General features: G+C 39.0%; 2 protein-coding genes across 4 annotated transcripts; both read left to right on the plus strand.

Annotated features, from left to right (window-relative positions):
* Positions 1-692: 692 nt before the first annotated feature.
* On the plus strand, positions 693-1874 carry LOC107794314 (uncharacterized). Its single transcript, XM_016616800.2, has one exon. The coding sequence runs from the start codon at positions 900-902 to the stop codon at positions 1635-1637; it is 738 nt and encodes a 245-aa protein (XP_016472286.1). The 5' UTR covers positions 693-899; the 3' UTR covers positions 1638-1874.
* Positions 1875-19939: 18065 nt separating this feature from the next.
* LOC107773957 (uncharacterized) lies at positions 19940-24465 on the plus strand. 3 transcript variants are annotated; one of them, XM_075224897.1, is made up of 5 exons: positions 19940-20135; positions 21557-21818; positions 21914-22125; positions 22676-22949; positions 23819-24465. In XM_075224897.1, the coding sequence occupies exons 2-5, from the start codon at positions 21567-21569 to the stop codon at positions 24131-24133; spliced, it is 1053 nt and encodes a 350-aa protein (XP_075080998.1). In that variant the 5' UTR covers positions 19940-20135; positions 21557-21566; the 3' UTR covers positions 24134-24465. The 3 variants fall into 3 exon arrangements, with proteins under 3 accessions (XP_075080998.1, XP_075081000.1, XP_075080999.1); XM_075224899.1 differs by having other exon boundaries at positions 19984-20135; positions 21557-21761; XM_075224898.1 differs by having other exon boundaries at positions 20002-20135; positions 21565-21818.
* Positions 24466-24674: the final 209 nt, after the last annotated feature.

Here is a 24674-nt window from a genome sequence, read left to right on the forward strand (position 1 = left end):
GAAGAACCAGCTATCAGTTAATTAGGAGATTTTTTACCTTTTATAGAATTGTACCTAAAGTAGGACTCCCCTACTATATAAAGGGGGTCTGAAATTCATAACAAACATTGTAACACGCATTCCAAAGTAATATATTATTATTTTCTTTGTAGCTCTTTTTCTTGTTCATCATTGCTGGCCATTGTGAGCCCGGATTGATGGTGAATATACTGGAACTATCTTCCTTGTGTGGTTTGAACTCATTTTATCTTTGTTTATTCAATCTAACTCAATTTATTGCTTTGTATCAAATTAATCCGCGTATTCTTAAAATTACTTACAAATTTAATTGTTATTCGATTTTGAGGGTAAATGTATATTATATGTTTTTAATACACATATATACAAAATTAAATATTTTATAGGCTATTATTGTTAAAAGGCTAAAAGTATATATTTCTCAATTAAAAATCTGAATCACTTTGTTTTCATTTTTACAATAATAGAAGACTTATTTTGATTAAATAAAATAAACGGCACTACTTGTTGTGAGTGCTAATTTTCATCTTGTTGGAATAAAGAATTTTTTTGAAGATCACATAATTTAATTCTCTATTACGTCTCTAATATGATTATTTATTTTTTGGTCCGTTGTTAAAATATTTTGGTTTTTCACCCGGTATATAAAAATTTCCCTTTCCACATTTCAAATGGGATTTTTACGAAACTATTTCACTGCATTTGCTGCCTTAGCTTCAAAGCTTCTGGTTTCTCGCTATTAATTAATCTCACTCCTATTGAAGCGCGTGTTTTCCATATCCCATTCTTCAACAAATCGAAGCCTTTTCTTTGTATCCCTCTCAACTTCGATCCAATTTCTCAAATTTTATTGCGATTAACAATCTCCAGATCTCCGATCAATGGCGAAAGAGTTCAACGTCCCGCCGGTGGTTTTTCCGTCGGGCGGAAACCCCGGTCCACAACAACGTCGACTTCCAACGGCGCCGTTTCAGCCGCCGAAATCATCAAACCCTAGCATACCTTTCATGTCCTTCGATGTAGGATCTGCAGCTGCTTCCACTTCATTTTCCACTCCTCAATTCGCCTCCACCACAATCGGCGGCGGTTCGACGGGTTTCGAAGACGAGCCGCCGTTACTCGAAGAGCTAGGAATTAACACAAAACAAATTTACCAAAAAACCCTCAGTATTCTCAATCCCTTCCGCGTCAAATCAGATCTTCACGAAGACGCTGATCTGTCCGGGCCTTTTATATTTCTCATGGCATTTGGGCTTTTTCAATTACTTGCAGGAAAGCTTCATTTTGGAATTATATTAGGCTGGGTTATAATGGCTTCGTTGTTTCTTTACGTAGTGTTCAATATGCTCGCGGGCCGAAATGGGAATTTGGATTTATACAGGTGTGTTAGCCTGATCGGTTACTGTATGTTGCCTATTGTGATTTTGTCCGCGATCTCGTTGTTTTTGCCTGGTGGATTGGTGATTAAAGTGGTGACTGGAGTTTTCGTGATATGGTCCACCCGGGTTTGCACTAGGCTCGTGGTTGAACTGGCATCTTGTGGGGATGAACATCGTGGCCTGATCGCGTATGCCTGTTTCTTAATTTACATGCTCTTCTCTTTGCTAGTGATATTTTGAACTAGATTAATGTGTTTGGTATATTGCTATTTATGGCTCAGTCCATTTTTAGTTTGTTAGTTCTATTCTACAAAGTTGAACATAGAGAACTGAATTATGTTAGTTTTAAATTAAATGCACGATTTGTTATAGTGGGAGGAGATTTTGTGGTTTAGTTTCTTCCTATGCTTTGGCAGGTTTTAAATTTCTTGAGATTCTAAATGTTAAATGAAGATGTACTTTCGTTTTCTGGCTTCATTATTCCTAGGTCTGAAAGGAGCTATTTTTGCAATCTCTTGCTTTTTCTAGGATATTCAAAAGATTTATGAGTTCTTTCAAATTTGCTAGAATATATTTAAAGATGTTTTTTACATTATCCTTCATTTATTGCCTGTGGACTAGGAACTACCTTACCATTAAGAAAAAATTTCAGTGGTGTTGATATATTATGTATTTTGCATTCCACTTTGGTTGGATGCTATGAAGATTATAAAAGGTCTGATTGTAGTGTGAGCAAAAAGGAGTGAAATCACAATGAAACAGAGAATCTAACTGTGGAAATGCAAGCCTTGATCCATTGAATCCATCTCTCACAAAACTTCATTTGTTTCATAATATCAAATAAAAAAGGCCAATGAACAAAAACCTGAAGAAGATACGGAAAGCTAATCCCTTTATGCGTAATCTAGACAGTTTGGCTTGAGAGGAATAGAAGATACTTTGAATGGAAAAAAGTGTCAATTTTTTTTGTAAAGTAAAGATGTATGCAGAATTTATCTTATTGGCATGGTGTAGATCCTGTAATTAGCACAGATGATTTCTTGGACTTGTTAGATTCTGCTCTTGGTCTTGGGTAATCTGAAAACAAGTCCAACTTTTTGTACTCCGTTTTTGGTACCTTGCGGGTACTGATTTTATCAATAAAACTACCTTATCAACAAAATAAGTAAAATCACAATAACTTCATGAATGATATGTGTGATGGTGGTTAACGATGATTGAATTCTTATGTGTCATCTGTTAATGTGCCTTCTTATCAGCATAAACAACTCAGTTGGGTGATTTCAATTCCTGCACATTCACCTCTTCATGCATATAGTAGAGAAGTTTAATGGCAACTAGTGATGGTAGAGCAAGTTGGAACAACCTAATGATGGTAGTGCTGTTCCCTGATCTAGAGAAAATATAAGATATTAGACTCAGGCTACCAATGAATAGCTTCTCGAGGCATGGAGCCATTTCATTTTGTGTGGGGCAGTGAGTTATACATTTAACTTTATGATCCAACCTTTTGAGTCGGTTATTGTGCATTGAAGCTTATAGTTCTTATCCAGAATCTACCTGATGCTTTGTTTTAGTAACTACCGGTAAGTTCTTTGTCAAGGTCTAGGTCTAAATGTTCGGACAGGCTTGTGGTTAGAGATTTTAGAGGATTGGGGCCAACTTTTTGTTGATTACTGTGTTAATCTGTTAATTGTTTATTGATTAGTTGCAGGCTTACTCAGATTAAACTTGATTGTTTTAATCAGTGACGAGATGTCTTTGTAGTTTATATTAAAGAATGCCCCAGATTTGTTGAGGTGGTCAAGGGACTTGTGATTGAATATTTTCTTATTCTAATAAGATCCACAAAGAATGTCTTCTTGCATTAACATACATTGGCATGGAGACCATCTCTTGTACAGTATATGTAATGCCTACTTGCCTCCATGAATTTGTCTACAGTAATGTGAACATGTGATATGATAAGGTTTATGGTATTAAAAAGAGTGTTTTGCATTTATGCAGCTAGTGGACAAGCTGTTTTCAGCTAATGAGCAATGAATTCTGCAAAGATTTAGCTTAGTCATTTATAGATACTATTGTGGTGGATCCAGCATTAAGATAAATGTTCTTTTTATATCAATAATATTCTTACATTACCTATCAATAATACCTAATGTGGTGGAGAAAATAAGATCAAGGAAGCAGTTGATTCAGTGACCTAATTTCTCATTTATTTTTGACCTAGTTTGCAAAGAAAGAGGTGCCCTGAAGTAAAGGATCTGATTGTGGGAATTTCTTTTTGTAATGAAGTAAAGGATCTTTTGGTTGAAAAATTGGTCACTGACCTTGTTTTGCCTGCTTCCTCCCCCCCACCCCACACCCCTCCCTTCTTTTCTTTTTTTTTTTTTTTGGACAAGAACTTAGTTTTAGGTTGAATGAATATTGTGGAATAATATACAGATGTTCATCTGCTGACCTATTTGCTGATTTGTTTTGGGGTTAGTCCTTAGTTTGCTGAAAGGAATTATCATCAATTTCAGGTTTCACACTCTCCTTCTCCAGATATTTTTCCTTTATTTTTGCCTCAATAGTTTTAGGTTGAGCAAAACATCACCTTAACCAAGAGTATGGAGCAAACTGTAGCAATTTTCTGCAATTCTATGTGGTTCCAGCAGATTGTGCTGTTATTGGTGCCATAGGCACTTGAGGCTCTTCTAGCATGAGTAATGTCTTTCGTCGTTTTGTCAGTGCTCCTTTACATCTTGTGGCCTGATACGGCCAATGTATCAGAAATTTTCCTCAATGTCGTTTAGCTTGTTTGCTGTCTACACGTGACTCTCGGTTCTCTTGTTATCGTTCCTTCTTCATATGCTAAGTTGATTGCATGAAGAACTGCTACAATATGTCAGCAATTCCGAAGTGAAATCCTACCTAGAACCACCATACCAACTCATGTCAACTTTATTGTGCCCTCATAGTTATCTTCTAAACACCTTCCAGCAGATCCCATGCCTAGCACCGGATAGATCTTTCTTTGATTTGTACTGGTCTTTAAATGTGCACTGCATCTTCCAATTCTTCATTGCAGTTCTTTCAACAGATAATTGACTTGCTTATACATGTCTTATACTGAACTAGTTTTTCAAAAAAATATCCCAGAGATGTGTAAGGAATAGATCAGGTTGGGCTGGTTGGCTTAATCATGTTGTTGAATCTAATCCAGTCTACTTTTTGCTTTTTACCGTCTTACTTGGACCAGTATAAATCTGTTCCTTAAATGAAATGATTCACGAAATCATTTTTGTCGCAGAAGACCCTCTTTTCTTTTTGATAACCGTGACATCCATAAAAATAGCACCGACTAGTTAGTTTTTGCACTTGTAATTGAAAAATTGCCAGCATTTGCGAATCATTGAAAAATAGTCATTGTTTTGTTGAAGAACGGAAAGTTCCAGCATAATATGCTGGATTATAGAGCTCCTGCGTATAAATTTTCATCATATTATGTTGGAACTCTAGCACACAGAAAGTTGTAGCATAATATACGGAGCTGGAGCTCCTTCGTATAATTATGTCAGTTGGCACGCGGTACGGAACTTTGTGGTTATGGACTCGGTCAAATATCCTTCTTCGGGACAGTGTTCTCATGTTTAAATGTGCATGTTAGTCAAACTTCTACCGTTGGTATAGTTTGCAATGGCATTTCCACCTAGATCCTGTTCCTTTACATTGTTTTAGGTGTGGCCGTGTTGTATAATCCAATGATTAAACTTTATAATTGCTCTAAGTTTAGCTGGCGCTAGTAAAACACACTGTTACTTTTTAATGGCAAGTGCCAGAATTTCACTACAAGCGAAAGATAATTTGGCTCTAACATAAAAATTAAGGAGTAGTATCTATTTTCGACCGCTTCCTTTCAGGTTTTACTCTGCTGGCTCGATCCGAATCAAGGGAGTGGTAGTATTGTATTTCAAATCAAAGGAAGTAGTTGTATCGTACAAAACTACAAATTAATAATATCTCTCCATCACTTTTTTATTATTATTTTATTATTTAATCTTTTAATTTATCTCTTTATATATACCTAATTATGTTTATGTAATGTCTTTATAATATTAATATTATATCTTAACTTTGGTGTATAATTTTGATAAATTAATTTTCGTGCATTTATTATTTTTATGTAGAAATGACAGTAGATGAAAATCAACGATTTCAAGAATTTTTATTTCGACATAGAAGAATTAAGGACAAAGATGCTCATTTTGCACTTCGTAATGCATTAATAGATCATTTATGGGAGAATACTAGAGGTTGAAGTTGAATATTTATCTAGTATTTCGAATGAATTTTATCGTTATGTAATATGTATTTAATTAATCTTGTATCGCAATGATTTCACTTTTATTTGAATTATTAGTTAATCTATAATAATTGCTTACAAATTATATTATTTAAAATTTTATGGAATTGTTTTAATTATGGAAATTACAAATTAATAAAAATAAAATATGGAATTTGTTTAATGGAAATTAAAAAATGAAATTGAAATGAAAGATAATAATATAATATAGAAGAATTAGAAGAATATAAAAAAGTTTGGGGAAAAAAATGGGGGAATGGTTGGAGTAAGTTGTCCCCAAAATGGGGAAATCCCCATTTTGGGGACCAAAAATGGGGTAAAGGTTGGAGATGTCCTTAGGAAAATATATTTAGAGATTAATATAAAATATAGTTAAAAATGTTTGCATAATCCCAGTTAAAAAAAACAATTTTTTTTAAATTTATGTAGTAGTACTATTTAATTATATTATTGCTTCTCTATTTCCTCGGGGTAGGGGTAAGGTTCTACGTACGCACTACCCTCCCCAGATTTCACTAGTGAGATTTTATTGGGTCGTTGTTGTTGTATTTAATTATATTATTCTTTTCATTTTATCAGTAATAACATGCTTTTACTGATATATAATTTCACGGCATATTTAAAAACCACAAGTTCAAAAATAACTTATTGTTTCTTAATCAGTAGTAATCTTTCCAGCATGGTGTTTAAAAAAAGAATAAAAAGATCTCGTCTATCTAATTCTATAATCATCGTAGCAAACTTATCTTGTCGAATAAAATAATTTTTTTTTTTTTTAAGGAATTACTTCAAATTGCATCGGCAACTGAAAAGGATTTTGATTATGTAATATTGTAATTATAGATGAACCAATATGTGAACCAAATGGTTAGTGTAGTCAGAATTTTAATCTAAAATGAAATTTAGGATTATGTTGATCTAACGTTTGGTTATTAGTATTATTACCTGACTAATATGTGAACCAACTGGTTAGTGGAGTCAGAATTTTAATCTAAAATGAAATTTATGATTATGTTGATCTAATGTTTGGTTATTAGTATTATTACCTGACTAATATGTGAACCAACTGGTTAGTGGAGTCAGAATTTTAATCTAAAATAAAATTTATGATTATGTTGATCTAATATTTGGTTATTAGTATTATTACCTGACTAATATGTGAACCAAATGGTTAGTGTAGTCAGAATTTTAATCTAAAATAAAATTTAGGATTATGTTGATCTAATGTTTGGTTATTAGTATTAGGTAATATTGGTATCAAGTTTATACTAAAATTTTGGTATTATTTATCTCATATTGGATATGTGATATAAATATTCGAATTAACTATACACCGATAAAGTTTTCAAAACGCAATATTACCCCCACTTAAAAGCCCTTTTTCATTGTCATTACTTTAACATTCAAGTTACTATTGAAAACAGAAATTCATTCAAGTTTATCTAGCTTCGTACCAAACACATGTTATGAATAATTGGATTATAAAGTTGTATACGGTCGAAATCGGAGAGCTCGATTTCGAGGATTTGATCATGCCCCGAGCTCGAGAAGCTCGGAGTAAGAATCGAGCCTGGCCGGGATGTGCGCACCTCGAGTAGCAAATCGGGGCTCGTCATAATCTGCCTCGAGGTCAGTCCAATCTTGGTGACACTCAAGAAAGAGCGGGAATTTCTCAAGAACACGTGGATCGGGACATAAATTATAGGATAAGATTTGTACGAAATAGTACGAGTCCGTACTAGGTCACTATACAGTTGTACCAATAGAATTCTTTGCCATAATTAGGAATGTACCATATTAGGGTTTCCCTCTTCTATATAAAGGGGACCCCAATCATTTGTAAGCATCTTCTCATTGAGAACAATAGAATATTCTACTCTACTTTTCTCGTTTACTGAGCTCACAATTGTCCTTCAACTTTATTGTTTTTACTTTATTGTTCTTGACCCAGCTCGAGGCCCCCGATATGATCGAGCTCGAGGTCCCTACTGCTCTAACAACACTGGTTTGGTTCATCAATTCTTCTTGCTTAAACCTAACATTACTTGTATATTCACTAGTATTGGAATGAATCACATATCTTTAAAAACCACAAATTATATTTAATTGTTGCTCACATTTTTCGAGGTAAACAGTTTGGCATCCACCGTGAGGCTAAAGATAATAATGATTATTTTAGTGCTAGTTTTCTGATAACACACGTTATTCTTCACACTTTTTCCTGTCAAAGATTCTTTGATTTCAGGCTAAGATATGTCTAGCTCAGCAAACGCACCCGTGCATGGAAACAACGGTCTGGATCCCACGGAGAAAACAATGCAGTAGCTTCAGGAACCGGTGCGCCACCGCTAAACCCTGGGGTAGCACCAACACCTAACCCCATCGATGATGGTTCGCACGTTGCCATGCACGTCGATTTGGACACTGATGTCGAAGGGAGTGTACGCGGAGGGGATCAACCTGACGTTCAAAGGACACAGGCTCAAACAGAAAGAGAAGTCAGTCTACAAGTGATTTTTGAAATGTTGCAAGCACAACAAATTGTTATCGCCCAGTTAAAGAGTCAGCAAAGAACTCCGAGCATGGCTGGGCCAGAAACCGCTCATCGTGTTGAGCCAACCTCGGAGAGATCAAGCAACAATGGCTCGGGTACTGACCCCACCGTCATGAGAATGCTCGAGGAACTCACAAAGAGAATCGAGTCGGGAGAAAAAAAGATTGAGGACAATGACAAAAAGGTAGAAACATACAACTCAAGAGTGGACTAGATACCGGGAGCGCCTCCGATTTTGAAAGGACTGGACTTGAAAAAGTTCGTGCAAAAACCATTCCCACCGAATGCGGATCTGAATCCCATTCCGAAGAAGTTTCGGATGCCATACATCCCAAAATACAACGGGCCCACTGATCCCAATAAGCACATTACCACGTATGCTTGTGGCATAAAGGGAAATGATTTGAAAGATGACGAGATTGAGTCTGTTTTGTTAAAAAGGTTTGAGGAAACTCTGTCTAAGGGTGCCATGATTTGGTACCATAACTTACCCACGAACTCTATTGACTCGTTTTCCATGTTGGCAGATTCATTTGTAAAGGCACATGCTGGTGCCATAAAGGTTGTGACAAGAAATTCCGATGTGTTCAAAATAAAGCAAAGGGATGACGAGATGCTGAGGGAATTTGTATCATGTTTCCAGTCAGAACGAATGGAGTTACCACTGGTCTCCGATGACTGGGCAGTGCAAGCCTTCACTCAGGGGCTAAATGAACAAAGTTCAGTAGCCTCGAAGCAGCTGAAGCAGAACTTGATCGAGTATCCCGCCGTGACTTGGGCAGATGCGCATAACAGGTACCAATCAAAAATCAAGATCGAGGATGACCAATTGGGAGCCCCCTCGGGCTCAGTTTATCCGAGCAAGTTACTAGCGAAGGAGTCAAGAAATGCAGACAAGGAGTCAAGGTCGAAGAGGGAAAGATATCAACCATACGTCGAAGATCGAAGGAACATTTCAAGGCGTAACATACCTCGGAATGATCGAAGAGCAGATCGAGGTCAAAGTTCCTGGGGACTCATGAGCAAAATCGGGTTTGATAGGCACTTGGGACTGGTGGAAGCACCCCGATTGTCAGAATACAACTTCAACATCGATGCCTCAGGGATCATCTCAGCCATTAGAAAAATTAGAGATACTAGATGGCCCAAGCCCATACAAACAAATCTTTCTCAAAGGAACACCAACTTAATGTGCAAATATCATGGTACTCATGGTCATAGGACCGAGGACTGCAAGCAGCTTAGAGAGGAGGTAGCCCGATTGTTCAACGAGGGGCACCTTCGAGAATTTCTCAGCGACCGAGCAAAGAACCATTTCCGAGAAAGAGACGCAAATAGGAAGAATGAACCTGAAGAACCTCAACATATCATTCACATGATCATCGGTGGAGTTGACGCCCTGTAAGGACCCATATTCAAAGTATCCATCATAAGTGAGAAGCGGACTCGGGACTACATGCCCGAGGACACCCTCACATTCAGCAAGGAAGACATCGAGGCCTTATCTCAGCCTCACAACGATGCACTGGTAATTTTTATCCTTTTAAATAAAGTTCAAGTTAAACGTGTTCTCATGGATCCAGGTAGTTCAACGAATATAATCAGGTCAAGGGTAGTGGAGCAGCTCGAGTTGCTCGATCAAATCATACCAGCATCTCGTGTCTTGAATGGCTTCAACATGGCGAGTGAGACAACAAAGGGAGAAACCATCCTCCCAGTCAACGTGGCCGGAACCATACAAGACACCAAATTTCATGTCATCGAAGGTGATATGAGGTATAATGCTTTGCTTGGATGGCCATGGATCCATAGCATGAGGGCGGTGCCATCGACCCTCCATCAGATGATGAAGTTCCCAATGAAGAATGGCGTGAAAAAGCATATGAAGAGCAGCATACAGCTAAGGAGATGTTTGCAGTACACGACTTGGCACCGGTATCAACACCATCCATATCGGAAAAGTCGAAGGACAAACAGGTGGCCAAATAGCAATCACAGCCTGTGCCCTCGGTTGAGCCCGAGGGACAGGTGTTCGATGAACAGGTGGTCGAGGACGAAGAAGAAGATTTCCTCATTCCCCAAGCCTTTGTTGTCCCTGAGGAATCGGATGTGATGAAGTCCACGGTCAAAGAACTCGAGCAGGCCATATTGATCAAGCATCTTCCAGAACGAAAGGTATACCTGGGGACGGGGTTAACCCCCCAACTCAGGAAAAAATTCATTCAATTTCTTATCAATAACATTGATTGCTTTGCCTGGTCCCACTTAGATATAACAGGGATTCCAACGGAGATAACTACCCATCGACTAAGTGTCGATCCCAGATTTAAACTAGTGAAGCAAAAGAGGAGACCCCAGTCCGAGGTAAAGCATGCATTCATCAAAGAAGAGGTAACCAAACTTCTCAAGACAGGATCCATTAGGGAAGTAAAATATCCTGAATGGCTAGCTAACATAGTAATAGTCCCTAAAAAGGGAAATAAACTTAGAATGTGTGTAAAATACAAAGATTTGAACAAAGCATGCACTAAAGATTCTTTCTCATTGCCCAACATCGATCGTTTGATCGATGCCACAATCGTCCACAAGATCCTTACTTTTCTCGATGCCTATTCCAGGTACAACTAAATTCAAATTAACCCGGAGGACCAAGAAAAGACTTCGTTCATCACAAAGTATGGTACATATTATTATAATGTAATGCCCTTCGGGCTAAAAAATGTAGAAACCACATATCAACGCCTAGTTAATAAGATGTTCGAACATCAAATAGGTAAATCTATGGAAGTTTATATCGATGACATGCTAGTTAAGTCACTGCGCGTAGAGGACCATTTGACCCATTTGCAGGTGATGTTCGATATCCTAAGAAAGTACAACATGAAGCTCAACCCCGAGAAATACACTTTCGGAGTCGACTCGGCCAAGTTTTTCGGCTTCATGGTGTCGAACCGGGGGATCGAGATCAACCCCGATAAAATCAAAGCCATCGACGAAATCACCATAGTGAACAATGTGAAAGTTGTACAACGGTTGACCAGACGAATAACTGCCCTAGGTCGATTTATCTCGAGGTCATCAGATCGGAGCTATCATTTTTTTCCCTACTCAAGAAGAAGAACAATTTCGCATGGACTCCGGAGTGCCAACAAGCCTTGGAGGAATTAAAATGGTATCTCTCTAGCCCGCCCCTGCTCCATACTCCGAAGGAGGATGAAACACTCTACTTGTATTTAGTTGTGTCCGAGGTGGCGGTAATTAGCGTGTTGGTTTGGGAAGAGCAAGGTACGCAATTTCCTATCTATTATGTGAGTCGAACCCTAGGAGATGCTGAAACCAGGTACCCACATTTGGAAAAGTTAGCTCTCGCATTAATAAGCACATTTAGGAAATTAAAACCATATTTTCAATGCCACCCTATATATGTATTGACTACGTACCCACTTCGAAATATCTTGCATAAGCCCGAATTATCGTGCAGATTGGCCAAATGGGCCATCGAATTTGGAGGGTATGATATTGAATATCAGCCTCAAACGGCTATTAAGTCTCAAATTTTGGTAGACTTCGTGGCTGATTTCGCGCCCGCCCTCATACCCGAAGTAGAAAAGGAACTCTTACTAAAAATTGGTACATCATCGAGGGTATGGACCCTCTTCATAGACGGTGCCTTGAATGTGAACGAGTCCGGGCTCGACATCTTTTTGACACTGCCTATAGGCAACATCATTAGGAAATCTATCAAAACTTCTAAATTGACTAACAATGAGGCCGAATATGAGGCCATGATTGCAGGTCTCGAACTAGCTAAGGGCCTTGGAGCAGAGGTCATCGAGGCAAAGTGTGACTCCCTTTTGGTAGTAAATCAAGTAAATAGGAGCTTCGAGGTTCGAGACGATCGAATGCAGAGGTACTCATGACAAACTTTAAGTGACATTGCACCGCTTCAAGAAATGGACACTGGACCATGTACCTCGAGAATAGAATAGCGAGGCCGATGCACTTACAAACTTGGGGTCATCGGTTGAAGAAGATGATATCGTCTTGGGGACTGTCATCCAACTATCGAGGTCGGTGGTCGAAGAAGTCCATGCAGAAATTAATTCAACAAGTTTAACGTGGGATTGGAGGAATAAGTACATCGACTACTTGAATAACGGGAAGCTCGCTGCGGACCCAAAAGAGTCGAGAGCACTTCGAGCCAAAGCAGCTCGATTCTCAATTGAAAATGGAACGTTGTATAGAAGAACCTTCGATGGACCACTAGTAGTGTGCTTGGGACTCGGGGACACCGATGATGTATTATGAGAAATCCATGAGATCATTTTGTGGGAACCATTCTGGTGCCGACTCTTTGGTTCACAAGGTGATCAGAGCGGGGTATTATTGGGATAGCATGGGAAAGGATACCAAGGAGTTTGTTCGAAAGTGTGATAAATGCCAAAGATTCGCACCAATGATCCATCAACCTGGTGAACAGCTCCATTCGGTCCTATTCTTGTGGCCATTCATGAAATGGGGGATGGACATCGTCGGCCCCCTACCAATAGCGCCAGGTAAAGCTAAATTTATTTTGTTCATGACTGACTACTATGGGTAGAAGCGTAGGCCTTCGAGAAGATAAGAGAAAAAGAAGTCATCGACTTCATTTGGGACCACATCATATGGCGGTTTGGGATACTTACCGAAATAGCATATGACAATGGAAAATAATTCATTGGCAACAAAGTAACAAAAGTCCTCGAGGACCATAAAATCAAAAAGGATTCTATCAGTGCCTTACCACCCAAGTGCAAACGGTCAGGCCAAGTCCACAAATAAACCCATCATTCGAAACTTAAAGAAAAGGTTAGAGGATACAAAGGGAAAATGGAGAGAAGTATTGCCCAAGGTGCTATGGGCATATAGAACGACATCAAAATCAAGCACGGGGGAGACCCCATTTTCTTTGGTGTACGGGTCCGAAATATTGATCCCAATCGAAGTCGGGGAACCTAGCATCAGGTTTCAGCATGCCACCGAGGACTCAAATCACGAAGCTATGAACACTTCTCTCAAGTTACTAGATGAAAAACGCGAGGCCACATTAGTCCGAATGGCAGCACAAAAGCAAATGATCAAGAGATATTACAATAGAAGGACAAACCTTCATTATTTCAGAGTCGGGGACTTAGTTATAAGGAAAGTCACTATCAATACTCCAGACCCAAACAAAGGGAAACTAGGCCCCAATTGGGAAGGACCATACCGTGTCCTTGGAGTTGTAGGAAAAGGATCCTACAAACTTAGCACAATGAAGGCGAACAACTACCGAACAACTCGAGTATATCATTGTTCAAACGCTATTACGCTGAGGTATGACCTTCTCCCCTTTCCCATTTGTATTTAAAACTAACTTCTTGCAGATGTTCTATTGGAAACATCGAGGTACCTTTCATCTCGAAGACCTTGGGTTTTAAAGCATGCATTGCACACAACACCTATATGCTACCTGAGGAATATTCCACAAGTATTCAAGGCTTATTTTCAATCAACCTCGAACACTGGGGTGCATCCCTCTCGGAGGTCATATTCTCGAAGAAAGCAATTCATGCCAAGGAGGGCTTCGATAGGGGAATGTTGTAATGGGCCAAATGGTCAAATGAACCTTGTCCATGTAGAATAGTCAAGCCCCCAACGACAAAACATATACGCATGTATCAATTATTCGAAGAAGCATTCTTATTGTATATCAAAACACTTTGTGCCTCAAAGAAGTTTACTATTTCACATTTAACGACTCAAGGGCCAAAACCCTAAATGCACCCGAATACCCGGGGACTGTCATCGACAATCGACGTATCGAGTCATCGGACGTTCGAACTTATAAGACCTCAAAGAGGCACACTTGAGTTCACAAGACCTCAAAGAGGCATCCCCTCGATATTAAGGCCAAGGCCATCGCGCTCAGGGACTAAAGGCTACGGCCATATAAACGACTACGATCTTATGAAAAGGCTACGGCCGAAATAATGTGGCTCGGAGACGTCTGACTTCCGCCATAAAACTAAAAGGCCTTCAAATACTTCAAAAAATGGGTAAAATTAGACTACCCTCGGCAAAAGCAAATTATAAATGGCTTCGATAAAACCAGCCCTCGAATAATGCGAAGGCTTCGATAACATCAGCCTTTGAAAAAACCTCAAGAGGTATTCGATTAACGTTGCATATCAAATTACAAATGAGGTTCCAATCAATCGAACCTTCAAAAAAATCAAACGAATATGAATATAAAAAATACATGCTAAGGCATAAAAAAAATTTCACTAAGTCTTTAGCCAAAAAAAGGGAAAATTTATAGCCATTTTAGCAGCCGAACTGGCCCAACCTAAAAGAGCCTAAGGTCCAACCTAAAAGAGCTTAAGGGCCAACCCAAAAGAGCCTAAGGGCCAACCTAAAGAGCCTAAAGACCAATATTTAAGGAGCTTAAAGGCCAAAACACACTATGCTCGAGACCTTACCCAGCTCAAATGTCCCGAGCTAAGGCTTAGCTCAAAGATCGAACCTTAAATGGTAACCTATTATCAATCAAAACACAAAACTTGAGGGTCTACTCGACCCCGAATTTGAATCAACACTCAAAAATTATAGCATCGAAAATCAAGCAAGCTTTGAAGAAAAATTGAAGGCAAACGATCAAGAAAACTCCTTCTTCTTTATATATATACAAAAAAAATATTACACAGGAGTCCTACAAAGCAAAAAAATTACAGAAAGATAGAAAAAAATTCTACCTACACCAGAGGGGCATCCCCCCCAGACCTGTCACTCCCCCGGGACCAGCTTCTTCCCTGGGGGTAGCTTCTTCGGCTACCTCATCCTCTTCATCATCTTCGACGTCGTCATCATTGTCGGAGGAAAGGACAAACTTGGCATCAACTTCAGCTTGCTTTATCTCCTCGGAAAGATCGAAGCCCTTAGCATGGACCTCTTCGAGGGTCTCCCTACGAGATCGACATATTCATTGCTTCTTTTCTCTCGGTCGGCAGCCCTCCTCAACTCCATCTAAGCATCTGCAACATCCTTCAAATAGATGGCCACCATCTTGTTGGCCTTGGTTTGTATTTCTTTGGCTTCGGCCAGGACTTTTACAATTTCAGCCTCGGCCCTCGCAAGACTCGCCTCGAGTGCGATCATCCTGCCAGCCTGAACCAAGTTGCCCTCCTGAGCATTGTGAAGTTGAATTTCGAGGGCCGAAACCTTCGCCAGTGCATCATTTTTAGCCACAACGAGGGTGTCTATCTTTGCCTTCCATTTATTGCACTCGGAGTTGAGTTGGTCGACCTCGCCACTAAGACGTTCCAGCATCTCTATCTTTTGCTGCAGCTGAGACATTGAAGTATTAGCCCCGGGTGAAGGGAGAGGTAGCCCATATTTCCAGAATAGAGGTTACCTACTTTTCTAACTCATTCTCGTATTTACGAGCTTTGGTCAACTCCGACCGAAGATGCTTCAGTTCTTCCTCCTTTTTGCCACAGAGAAGCCTAGGGGTTTTCTCTTCCTTCGAAGCTCTACACAGCTCAGCTTCACAATGACGCAATTCGGTCTTCAATTTGTCGAAAGCCTACAAAAAGGAAAAGAATGATCGAATAGGCATAAGAAGAAAAGTATGACATTGGAGAAATTGCAGTGCCACTAAAAACTTACAAGTGAGCAAAGACGTTGAGCCTTCTCGAAGATTAAGCTCGCATCTGCTGGGTCGGCATCATCGACCCCAACAAAGCAACCCTTGAAGGGATCGTTCTCACTCAGGAATCCGCCTATCTCGTACGTCTTCAGGTTCCGAGCACCCGTAATGGCATTCTCGGAGAAGACCGAAAATGACGGAGAATGAACCGTTTTCATGGCCTCGGGGAGATCACCCGAGGCGCTCTGTTCAGGCAAGGGAGCTTTGAAGCTCGCTCCCTTCGGAGTATATCCAGAAGTTTAGGAAGCAGTCACCACGTCAGGTGATACAGGGCCTTCATCCCTTTTTTCTTTCAAAGTTCCTTCTTCGAGGCTAGAGGCCTCGATCTCAGCAGGCTTGATAGCCTCGGAAGATATCCTGGTTCGAGTCACCAACGTCGAACCTTCCATCTCGTCATCATCATCATCCATAGACTGATGAACTGAGTCAATATCCACGTTGATGACGACGCTTTTCTTGCGTCTCCGAGCAGGCTCTGCTTGGTTTTGGATGTCCTCGCTCTTCGAGGATCTTTTCTCTTGTTATAATTCTTTGGCTTTGGAGCCGAAGGTCCTACTTCTTCCCCAAGAAGGGGCGGCCTTATCTCGGAGAACTCACCAATACCTACGGCAAAGGAATCAGGTCATACGAAGAAAGGTATTCTTAGTAAGGAAAGAAATATTATAACACATACCGTGGTGTTTCGCTTCCCACTTGCCCCTCGACAAGTCCTTCTATTTGCGTTTGTCGTACGATGAAGTAGCATCTAGTTTGCGAACCCAGTCCTCGAGGTCGAGGACCGCATTAGGCATCCACGGGACCGCTGCTGAAAAGGGAAAGTAATAATTATGCGAAGTTTAGCAAAATTTATGGAAAAGAATTGAAGCAAAGAATTCCACTCACGTTCAAAGTTCCATTTCTCGGGAAACGACAGGAACTCCTTGGGGATGACATCGACGGTCCTCACCCGGATGAATCGACTCATCCAACCTCGTTCCTTGCCTTCGTTGTTACTGGCAAATAAGGACTTGGTTGATCGGCGTTGGAGTTTGATTAAACCTCGGAAATGTTGAGGTCGGTATAATCGGATGAGGTGGCTGAGGGTGAATTCGAGCCCGACCGTTTCAATGAAGAACCTCATCATTATCACGATCTGCCAATATGATGGATGAATCTGGCCCAAGGTTACTTGATATCTTCGGTAGAATTCAATAACGATCGGGTCAAGGGGACCCAACGTAAAAGGGTATGTATATATACTCAGGAACCCCTCTACGTAAGTTGTGATATCCTCCTCACGATTGAAAAACGACCTCCTCTCCCCATTTACACTCTCTCCTCACCGCATCGAGGTATTTTTTCTCAATTGACCTTATATACCTCGATGCGTGCTCTCGACGGCCAGGGACATCGGGAGGGTTCTCAACTATAAAGTCCTTTTTCAAAGAAAAATTGCTTGGTATGATCTTATGAAGCGCCGGCGGTTTTCGGACAGGAAGTAGAAGTGGAGGTTCCTTCTTTCTGAGGAACGGATTTGGAAGTTTTTGCCATCGGTTCTTTAGAAAAAGAAGGGAGAAATGAATCAATCGGCGAAGCTTTGAGCTAATACGACGGAGGAGCTGGTGATGAGAAGGAAGCGTATATAGGAAAAAAAGGTGTTACATGGTGGAAAAGTTCTTAATAAGAAGAGAAAGCAAGTATATATAGAAGAATGCAACGACTGTTCATTGATATTGATGGCCGACCGGCTCTGACGCGCATTTAGTGCTTTTGGGGAAAAGAACCGACGGGACGCTTCAGTCATTTCAATGCTTACGTCATAAGAATGATATTATCGTAAAGGACTTCGGGAATTCAAATTGTTTCATATCATTTCATTCTAAGAAACGTGGGGATTATCTATATACGGTCGAAATTGAAGAGCTCAATTTCGAGTATTTGATCATGCCCCGAGCTCGAGAAGCTCGGAGTAAGAATCGAGCTTGGCCGAGATGTGCGCACCTCGAGTAGCAAATCGGGGCCCGTCATAATCTGCCTCGAGGTCAGTCCAATCTCGGTGACACTCAAGAAAGAGCGAGTATTTCTCAAGGATACGTGGATCAAGGTGTAAATTATGGGATACGATTTGTACAAAATAGTACGAGTCTGTACTAGGTCACTATACAGCTGTACCAATAGAATTCTTTGCCATAATTAGGAATGTACCATATTAGGGTTTTCCCTTTCTATATAAAGGGGACCTCAATCATTTGTAAGCATCTTCTCATTGACAGCAATAGAATATTCTACTCTGCTTTTCTCGTTTACTGAGCTCACAATTCTCCTTCAGCTTTATTGTTTTTACTTTATTGTTCTTGACCCATCTCGAAGCCCCCTTTATTATCGAGCTCGAGGTCCCAACTGCTCTAACAACACTGGTTTGGTTCATCAATTCTTCTTACTTAAACCTAACATTACTTGTATATTCACTAATATTGAAATAAATCACATATCTTTAAAATCACAAATTATATTTAATTGTTGCTCACATTTTTCGAAGTAAACAAAAGGAAATGTACTAAATAATTGAAGGATTATTAATACTACATATCCAATTGATATTAATCTCTTTTTAAATTCAATGACTGTGTAAAAACCAATTGTATGTCGGTAGTTTTTTACTCTTATTTTTTCAGGAGCTTTTACTCTTATAATTAATTTAATTTACATTAAATTATTAGAAGGCATTTGTTTAGAGAATAAGTTATTTCAGGATTATAATGATGGAATTATTCATCCTAGTATTATAATCTCGAGCACTTTCTCCTCTTTTTCTTGTGGGGCTCGGGAGAAGGAATCATTCCAAAGCTTTGATAAAGAAACAGATCTTGCGTCTAACTCAAAGATCGAAAGATGAGAATTGCGCCCGTTTGACCGTATTTTTTTTTTCCGAATTTTTTTCGCTTTTTTTTTTTTTTGAATAGTAGTGTTTGACCATGAAAATTTTAAATGTTACTTGAAGTTGAATATTGAAATTTTTCGAAAATTAAAAAGGTCAAATGACTTTGTGGCCATTTAAACTTGTATCAGTTTGCAAACCCAATATACAAACTTATACTTTTTCCAAATAAGTACCGATAAACAAATCCAACAGAGTGTGTATATCAATTGAATGTACAACACGTCATGTGCTAGACTGTTTATTGCTTGACATGTCACTGCCACGTAAGCATAGTCAATAGTCACAATATTTTATTCATACTCATTTCGTCAAGTTGGATTGTTCAAATGAGAAAAGTGTAAGTTTATGTATCAGGTTTACAAACTGATACTCCCTCCGTTCCAGTTTATGTGAACATATTTTCTTTTTGATCCGTTCCAAAAAGAATGACCCCTTTCTAAATTTGGAAGCAATTTAGCTTAAACATCCAATTCTACCCTTAATGAGATGCTTTTATAACCACACAAATATTCTGGACCCTTTTTTTGACTTGTTTAGGATCACAAATTCAAAAAGTCTTCATTTTTTCTTAAACTCCGTGCCCAGTCAAACAAGTTCACATAAATTAGAACGAAGGGAGTACAAGTTTAAGTGGTCACGAGGCCATTTGGCCAATTAAAAACAACTCAAAATTGTATACATGTCCAAATATAACTATAATTTTCAAATACCGTTTTTAATTAAATTGTTTTTTTTACTTTTTTTTTTCGGAATTTCATATTCTTATGCCTAAATCTCCACTATCTAAGACGATAAATTTTCCTCCCACCTACTAATGTGTGACAAGGACAACTAACAAGCTTTTCAGAATTTGCTTACCTCAATTTGTATGGAGCTAGTACCATGTATTATAGAGTAGGTGCTGCTGGTGGACCAGGACCAACCACCACCATAAAATGGTCACCTCGACTTTTTCAACAAATAAATTTGGCTGCTGCTGTCACCTTTCAATGTCTCAATTTATTCAAAAAAAGGGACTTCACCCAACATTCTTGACTTGTACAAAATCTTTATACAGTTCCCCCTACTGTTCTAATAAGTTAACCCAACTGTCTTCTCATTTGTTAAACCTCAAGCCTGTAAAATTCTCCAAACAAAGCCATTGAATCATCTTCAAGACTCAACTTGTTTCCATTCCAATTCCAGTCAAGGTATGTTACTGCATAATTAAAAGACACCCACCTTGTACAATTATAAATTTGACGGTCTTTAACTAAAAGTGAAATCAAGATTCGATTTTTTATTGCTATAGAAGGGATTTTATTGATGAGTTCTATATTTTAACTGAATTGAGCAGAATGGTTATTGAAGATTCATGCAACTGAACTCAACTAGTTTAGGATTAATTTTTATTGCTATAGAAGAGATTTTATTGATGACTTCTATATTTTAACTGATTGAGCAGAATGGTTATTGAAGATTCATGCAACTGAACTCAACTAGTTTAGGATTAAGGCGTAGTTGATTAATTGATTAAAATGCTTAGGATTAGAATTATGGGAAGGAGAATTATAGTAGGAAAGTAGCAGCTGCACTCAAGGGTGTGTCGCAATGGTCAATGAAGTGTGTTGAGAACCATGACGTCTTAGGTTCAATTCGTATCCCATGGAATTAGTTGAGGTGCGTGCAAGCTGGCACGAACACCACGGTTATAAAAAGAAAAAGTTGGAGTTGCTGAGAAAAAATTGAGAATCAAAGAGGGATTGAAGAGGAAAATTAGAATAGCCAGAAAAGAAGAGTAGAAAAGGAAACAAAAAGAGCTAATGGTTTGGTGGAATATGAGAGAAGAATTAAGTATAGAGAAGAAAATAAAAAGTTATACTTGTGTAATTTTATGTTTGCATATGCCAAATCTAGCTTCATTTCTATTGTATTTAGTTCATAGTAAAGTAGGTGCAAGTTGTTCAACTGCCAAGACCAATTGTAATAGGCTCTAGACCGAGAGGATTAAAGAAAGACATAGGAATCTGTCGTTGAAGTTAAAAGTGCCTCTCGCCCTAAAGGAAGTATAATCCAAGCTAAGTCATAGACAACCTTTTACTTCAATTTTTTCTTGCCACATTGAGGAAAATGTGGCTGTAGGACTCGAGTGGATGAATTCATAAGTTTAGGGAATTTGGCATTTAGATCAGCTAGGGTTATCATACCTATGTTTTGTGACTGCAACCCTTCAATCTTAACGAAAAAGAGGGCGATTACGTTTCTTACTTGTTGAAGAACTTGTTTTAGTTGAAAATTCCAATAGAATACCTAATTATGAGTTATTACATCTCGTTTAATTTGTTTGCCTTTCAGTTGTGCATTCCACATTCACTTCTTCATCATCACCTCGCCACCATTCTTTATTTTCTTTATTGTCATATAAAAGCTGAACTTTCCTTGTAAGCATAATCTAAAATGTTTTTTTTCCTCAACTAATTCATCTGTATCCGTTATGAAAAAAAAAGATGTTTTTCCAAGTCATCAGTATTTCCTAGGTTTTGGCCCTCTGTCATTCAAACTATGTATAGTTGCACTATGTGATCTACATTTTCCAATAATATTGTAAGAGCTATGTATGTCTTGTGTTCAGGGCTTCAGGTATGCTTGGGAAAGTTTTAGTTGTCTTGTTGGTTGCAGGTCTAGCGTGGGCATTCCCGACCCTCCAACCTCCACCTCCCAAAGTTTGTGGCTCTCCTGGTGGTCCATTAGTTACTGGACCGAGAATCAAACTTCGGGATGGAAGACATCTAGCTTACGAGGAGCATGGTGTACCCAAAGAAACTGCCAAATATAAGGTCATATATGCTCATAGCTTTGGTTCTTGCAGATATGATGCCGCTGTTGCACCTTTAGTACGATTTCATCAACTCTTTGTCAAACTTATAATTCTGCTTCTGTTAGAGTATAATCGAACTGAGATTGGTATGGATTGTGTTGTTTCTTTCAGGAAACACTTGAAGAATTAGGGGCGTATGTTGTCTCTTTTGATAGACCTGGTTATGGGGAAAGTGATCCTGATCCAGAGCGAACAATACAAACTACAGCTTTGGATATGGAAGAGCTCGCTGATCAACTGGGACTTGGCCCTAAGTTTTATGTTATGGGGTTTTCCATGGGTGGTCAGTCAGTTTGGGGTTGCCTCAAGTACATCCCTAATCGGTAGGTATAATGTACGCGATGATCTTTTGCTTTTAAGCTTGATGCCTGAAAACCACTTGGCATGAGCAACATGCTTCATGAAATCTCGTCTTTAACGTTCAACTGCCATGTCATCATTATCATAACCCATCAGTCACAAAATGTGAACGACCTAAGAATTAACAGAGGAGGAGGAAGTATTGATTATATAGCAAAGCATTTCCAACATGAAACAAACTGTTCTATAAATTTAGCAGATTTTCACCTTAACTGCTTGTCACTATGATACATATCTTCACCTGAAAGGTATAGTGGTGTAACTGAAGAAACGTAGATCTCACTATTACACAACTTGACAGAATCAAAGTTCCCCTCGGTGGTATTTTGCTACTTTCTTGTGGAACCTCGCTATTCTCACGAACAGCAACTAGAATTCCAGTAATTCCTGTATTTTCTGCTTTTTTTCTACAGGGCTATGTTCTTTACCTCTCTGTGGTAGTTCTTCCTATTTACTCATGAAATTTGATTGCTTTTCTCAAATATAAAGTTGCATTTTTTCTGGTGCTAATAGGTTGGCAGGAGTAGCTCTAGTTGCTCCGGTTGTCAATTACTGGTGGCCTGGATTTCCTGCTAATTTATCGACAGAAGGATACAATCTACAGCTCCCACAGGACCAATGGGCGCTTCGAGTTGCACATTATGCACCTTGGCTAGTCTACTGGTGGAACACTCAGAAGTGGTTCCCGTGCAATAGTGTAATAGCTGAAAAACCAAAAATGTCTCCTCCAGATCTACAAGTTGCTTCCAGATCTGCTGAGCATGCAAGCAAAATACGAAAACTTAAGGTAATCAGTTTCCTACCTGAATATGGATAATTTATTGTTAGATTAATGTCAGTTCACGATCCCTTGATCGTGTTTGATCCTTGTGATAAATTTTCTGGAAGAATTTGTGGAAATGTGAAGTGTCACAGCCAGGGGCGGATCTACAGTATCGGATGTGGGTTCCCGGGAACCCAGTAACTTTTACCCGAACCTTGTATTTGTTTTGAGAAATCTCTTAAATATATAATTATTTTTAGCTTGGAATCCATAAGCAAATTAGCTGTTGGTCCAATGGCAAACGGAGGAACCAACTTAAGCTATTTCCCTGAATATCTGGCACGGGTTCGAATCCCATTGTATGTTTTTTAGCTTCACTTTCGTTTTTTCCACAAAACAACACCCGTAAGCACTTTTTTGTTTCTCTTTTGCTTTTAAAAATATTATAAGGCAACATTAAAAAACTTTCTTACTTGCTGAAAGTATAACTTTTGTCCAAATGCTAGGAACCCATAAGGTTCAAATCCTGGATCCGCCTCTGGTCACAGCTTGGAGTTGTTTTATTCCTGCTCATATTACATGTTACTTCTGTTTTTAGTGACACGTTAGAATAACCACTATAGGAGCGACAAAACCATACGAATTTCAAGCTTTCACGTTTGTTCACTTGTTGCACCAGGATCTGTGGTATTATGTTACTTTTTGTCTTGAGGTGTTTGTTCCGCTTGTAAAATTTTTGTTTTTGTTTTGAGTGTAAGTGAAAAGCAAGCCACTAGAGTGCTAGAATGTAATTGATTAGCACAAATAACCCACAATTCGGAATTACTTTCATGAGCTGTTACTTATGTGATGATCGTTGTTGGCTTAAACATTGCTGCTTCTTTCGTATGTAGGAATATGCTGTAAAACAAGGAGTTTACGAGTCCCTCCATCGTGACATGATGGTGGGGTTCGGGAAATGGGATTTTGATCCTATGGATCTTAAGAGCCCTTTCCCAAATGGTGAAGGCTCAGTCCACATGTGGCATGGTGTTGAAGACTGGGTTGTGCCTGTTATATTACAGCGCTACGTCGCACAAAGGCTTCCGTGGATACAATACCATGAAGTACCCAATGTTGGACATTTGCTTATTCATGATCGAGCCGTGAAGGAGGTTATCTGGAAGACATTCTTGGCCGGAGAGAAAGAGCAGATAGTGCATTCTTAAATGGGAAGAAGGAGATTTAGAGGTTCCTTTGTAAGAAGACACATTCTGTGTCTTTTACTGGTATATCCTATTGCATACATATTAATCATATATAAAGCTCGTGAGCTAGTAGCTCAAGTTTTGGAACTTCGGTGGATAATGGTTTGCCCCTCTACCCTAACTGAGAAATCCTGGGGAGACGCAAGTTTCGAAACTCGATGGATAATGGATTTGACCTTCTACCCTTCTTTAAGACGGTTTTGTGGTACTTGAATGTGCATTTCGGTTTAAAACGTTTTAGGTGTGGCCTTGTGGCATAATCTAATGATTTAACTTTGATAATTGTTCTCAAATAGTGAGCACTTTTATTTTTTGAATGGAAAGTACAAAAATTTCACCAGCTAAAGATAATTTTGGGAGAAATTCAAAAATAGCCAGATTTATAAATGGTCATTCAAAAATAGCCACAACTTCAAAAGTAATCGAACTTTAGCCACTTTTTATGTAAAGATAAATTTGAACGAAAACACTATTCAAAAACCAAAAATATTCCAGCATAATA

Source organism: Nicotiana tabacum, chromosome 11 (genome assembly GCF_000715075.1).
Source record: "Nicotiana tabacum cultivar K326 chromosome 11, ASM71507v2, whole genome shotgun sequence".
Lineage (NCBI taxonomy): Eukaryota > Viridiplantae > Streptophyta > Magnoliopsida > Solanales > Solanaceae > Nicotiana > Nicotiana tabacum.

What these genes read in the sequence shown, in the direction of transcription:
- LOC107794314 (XM_016616800.2), top strand. Translation starts at nt 900, where the DNA reads ATGGCGAAAGAGTTCAACGTCCCGCCGGTGGTTTTTCCGTCGGGCGGA.
- LOC107773957 (XM_075224897.1), top strand. Translation starts at nt 21,567, where the DNA reads ATGCTTGGGAAAGTTTTAGTTGTCTTGTTGGTTGCAGGTCTAGCGTGG. An exon ending in ATGCCGCTGTTGCACCTTTA is followed by an intron (nt 21,819 to 21,913) that starts GTACGATTTCAT and finishes TGTTTCTTTCAG; the next exon opens with GAAACACTTGAAGAATTAGG. An exon ending in GCAAAATACGAAAACTTAAG is followed by an intron (nt 22,950 to 23,818) that starts GTAATCAGTTTC and finishes TTTCGTATGTAG; the next exon opens with GAATATGCTGTAAAACAAGG.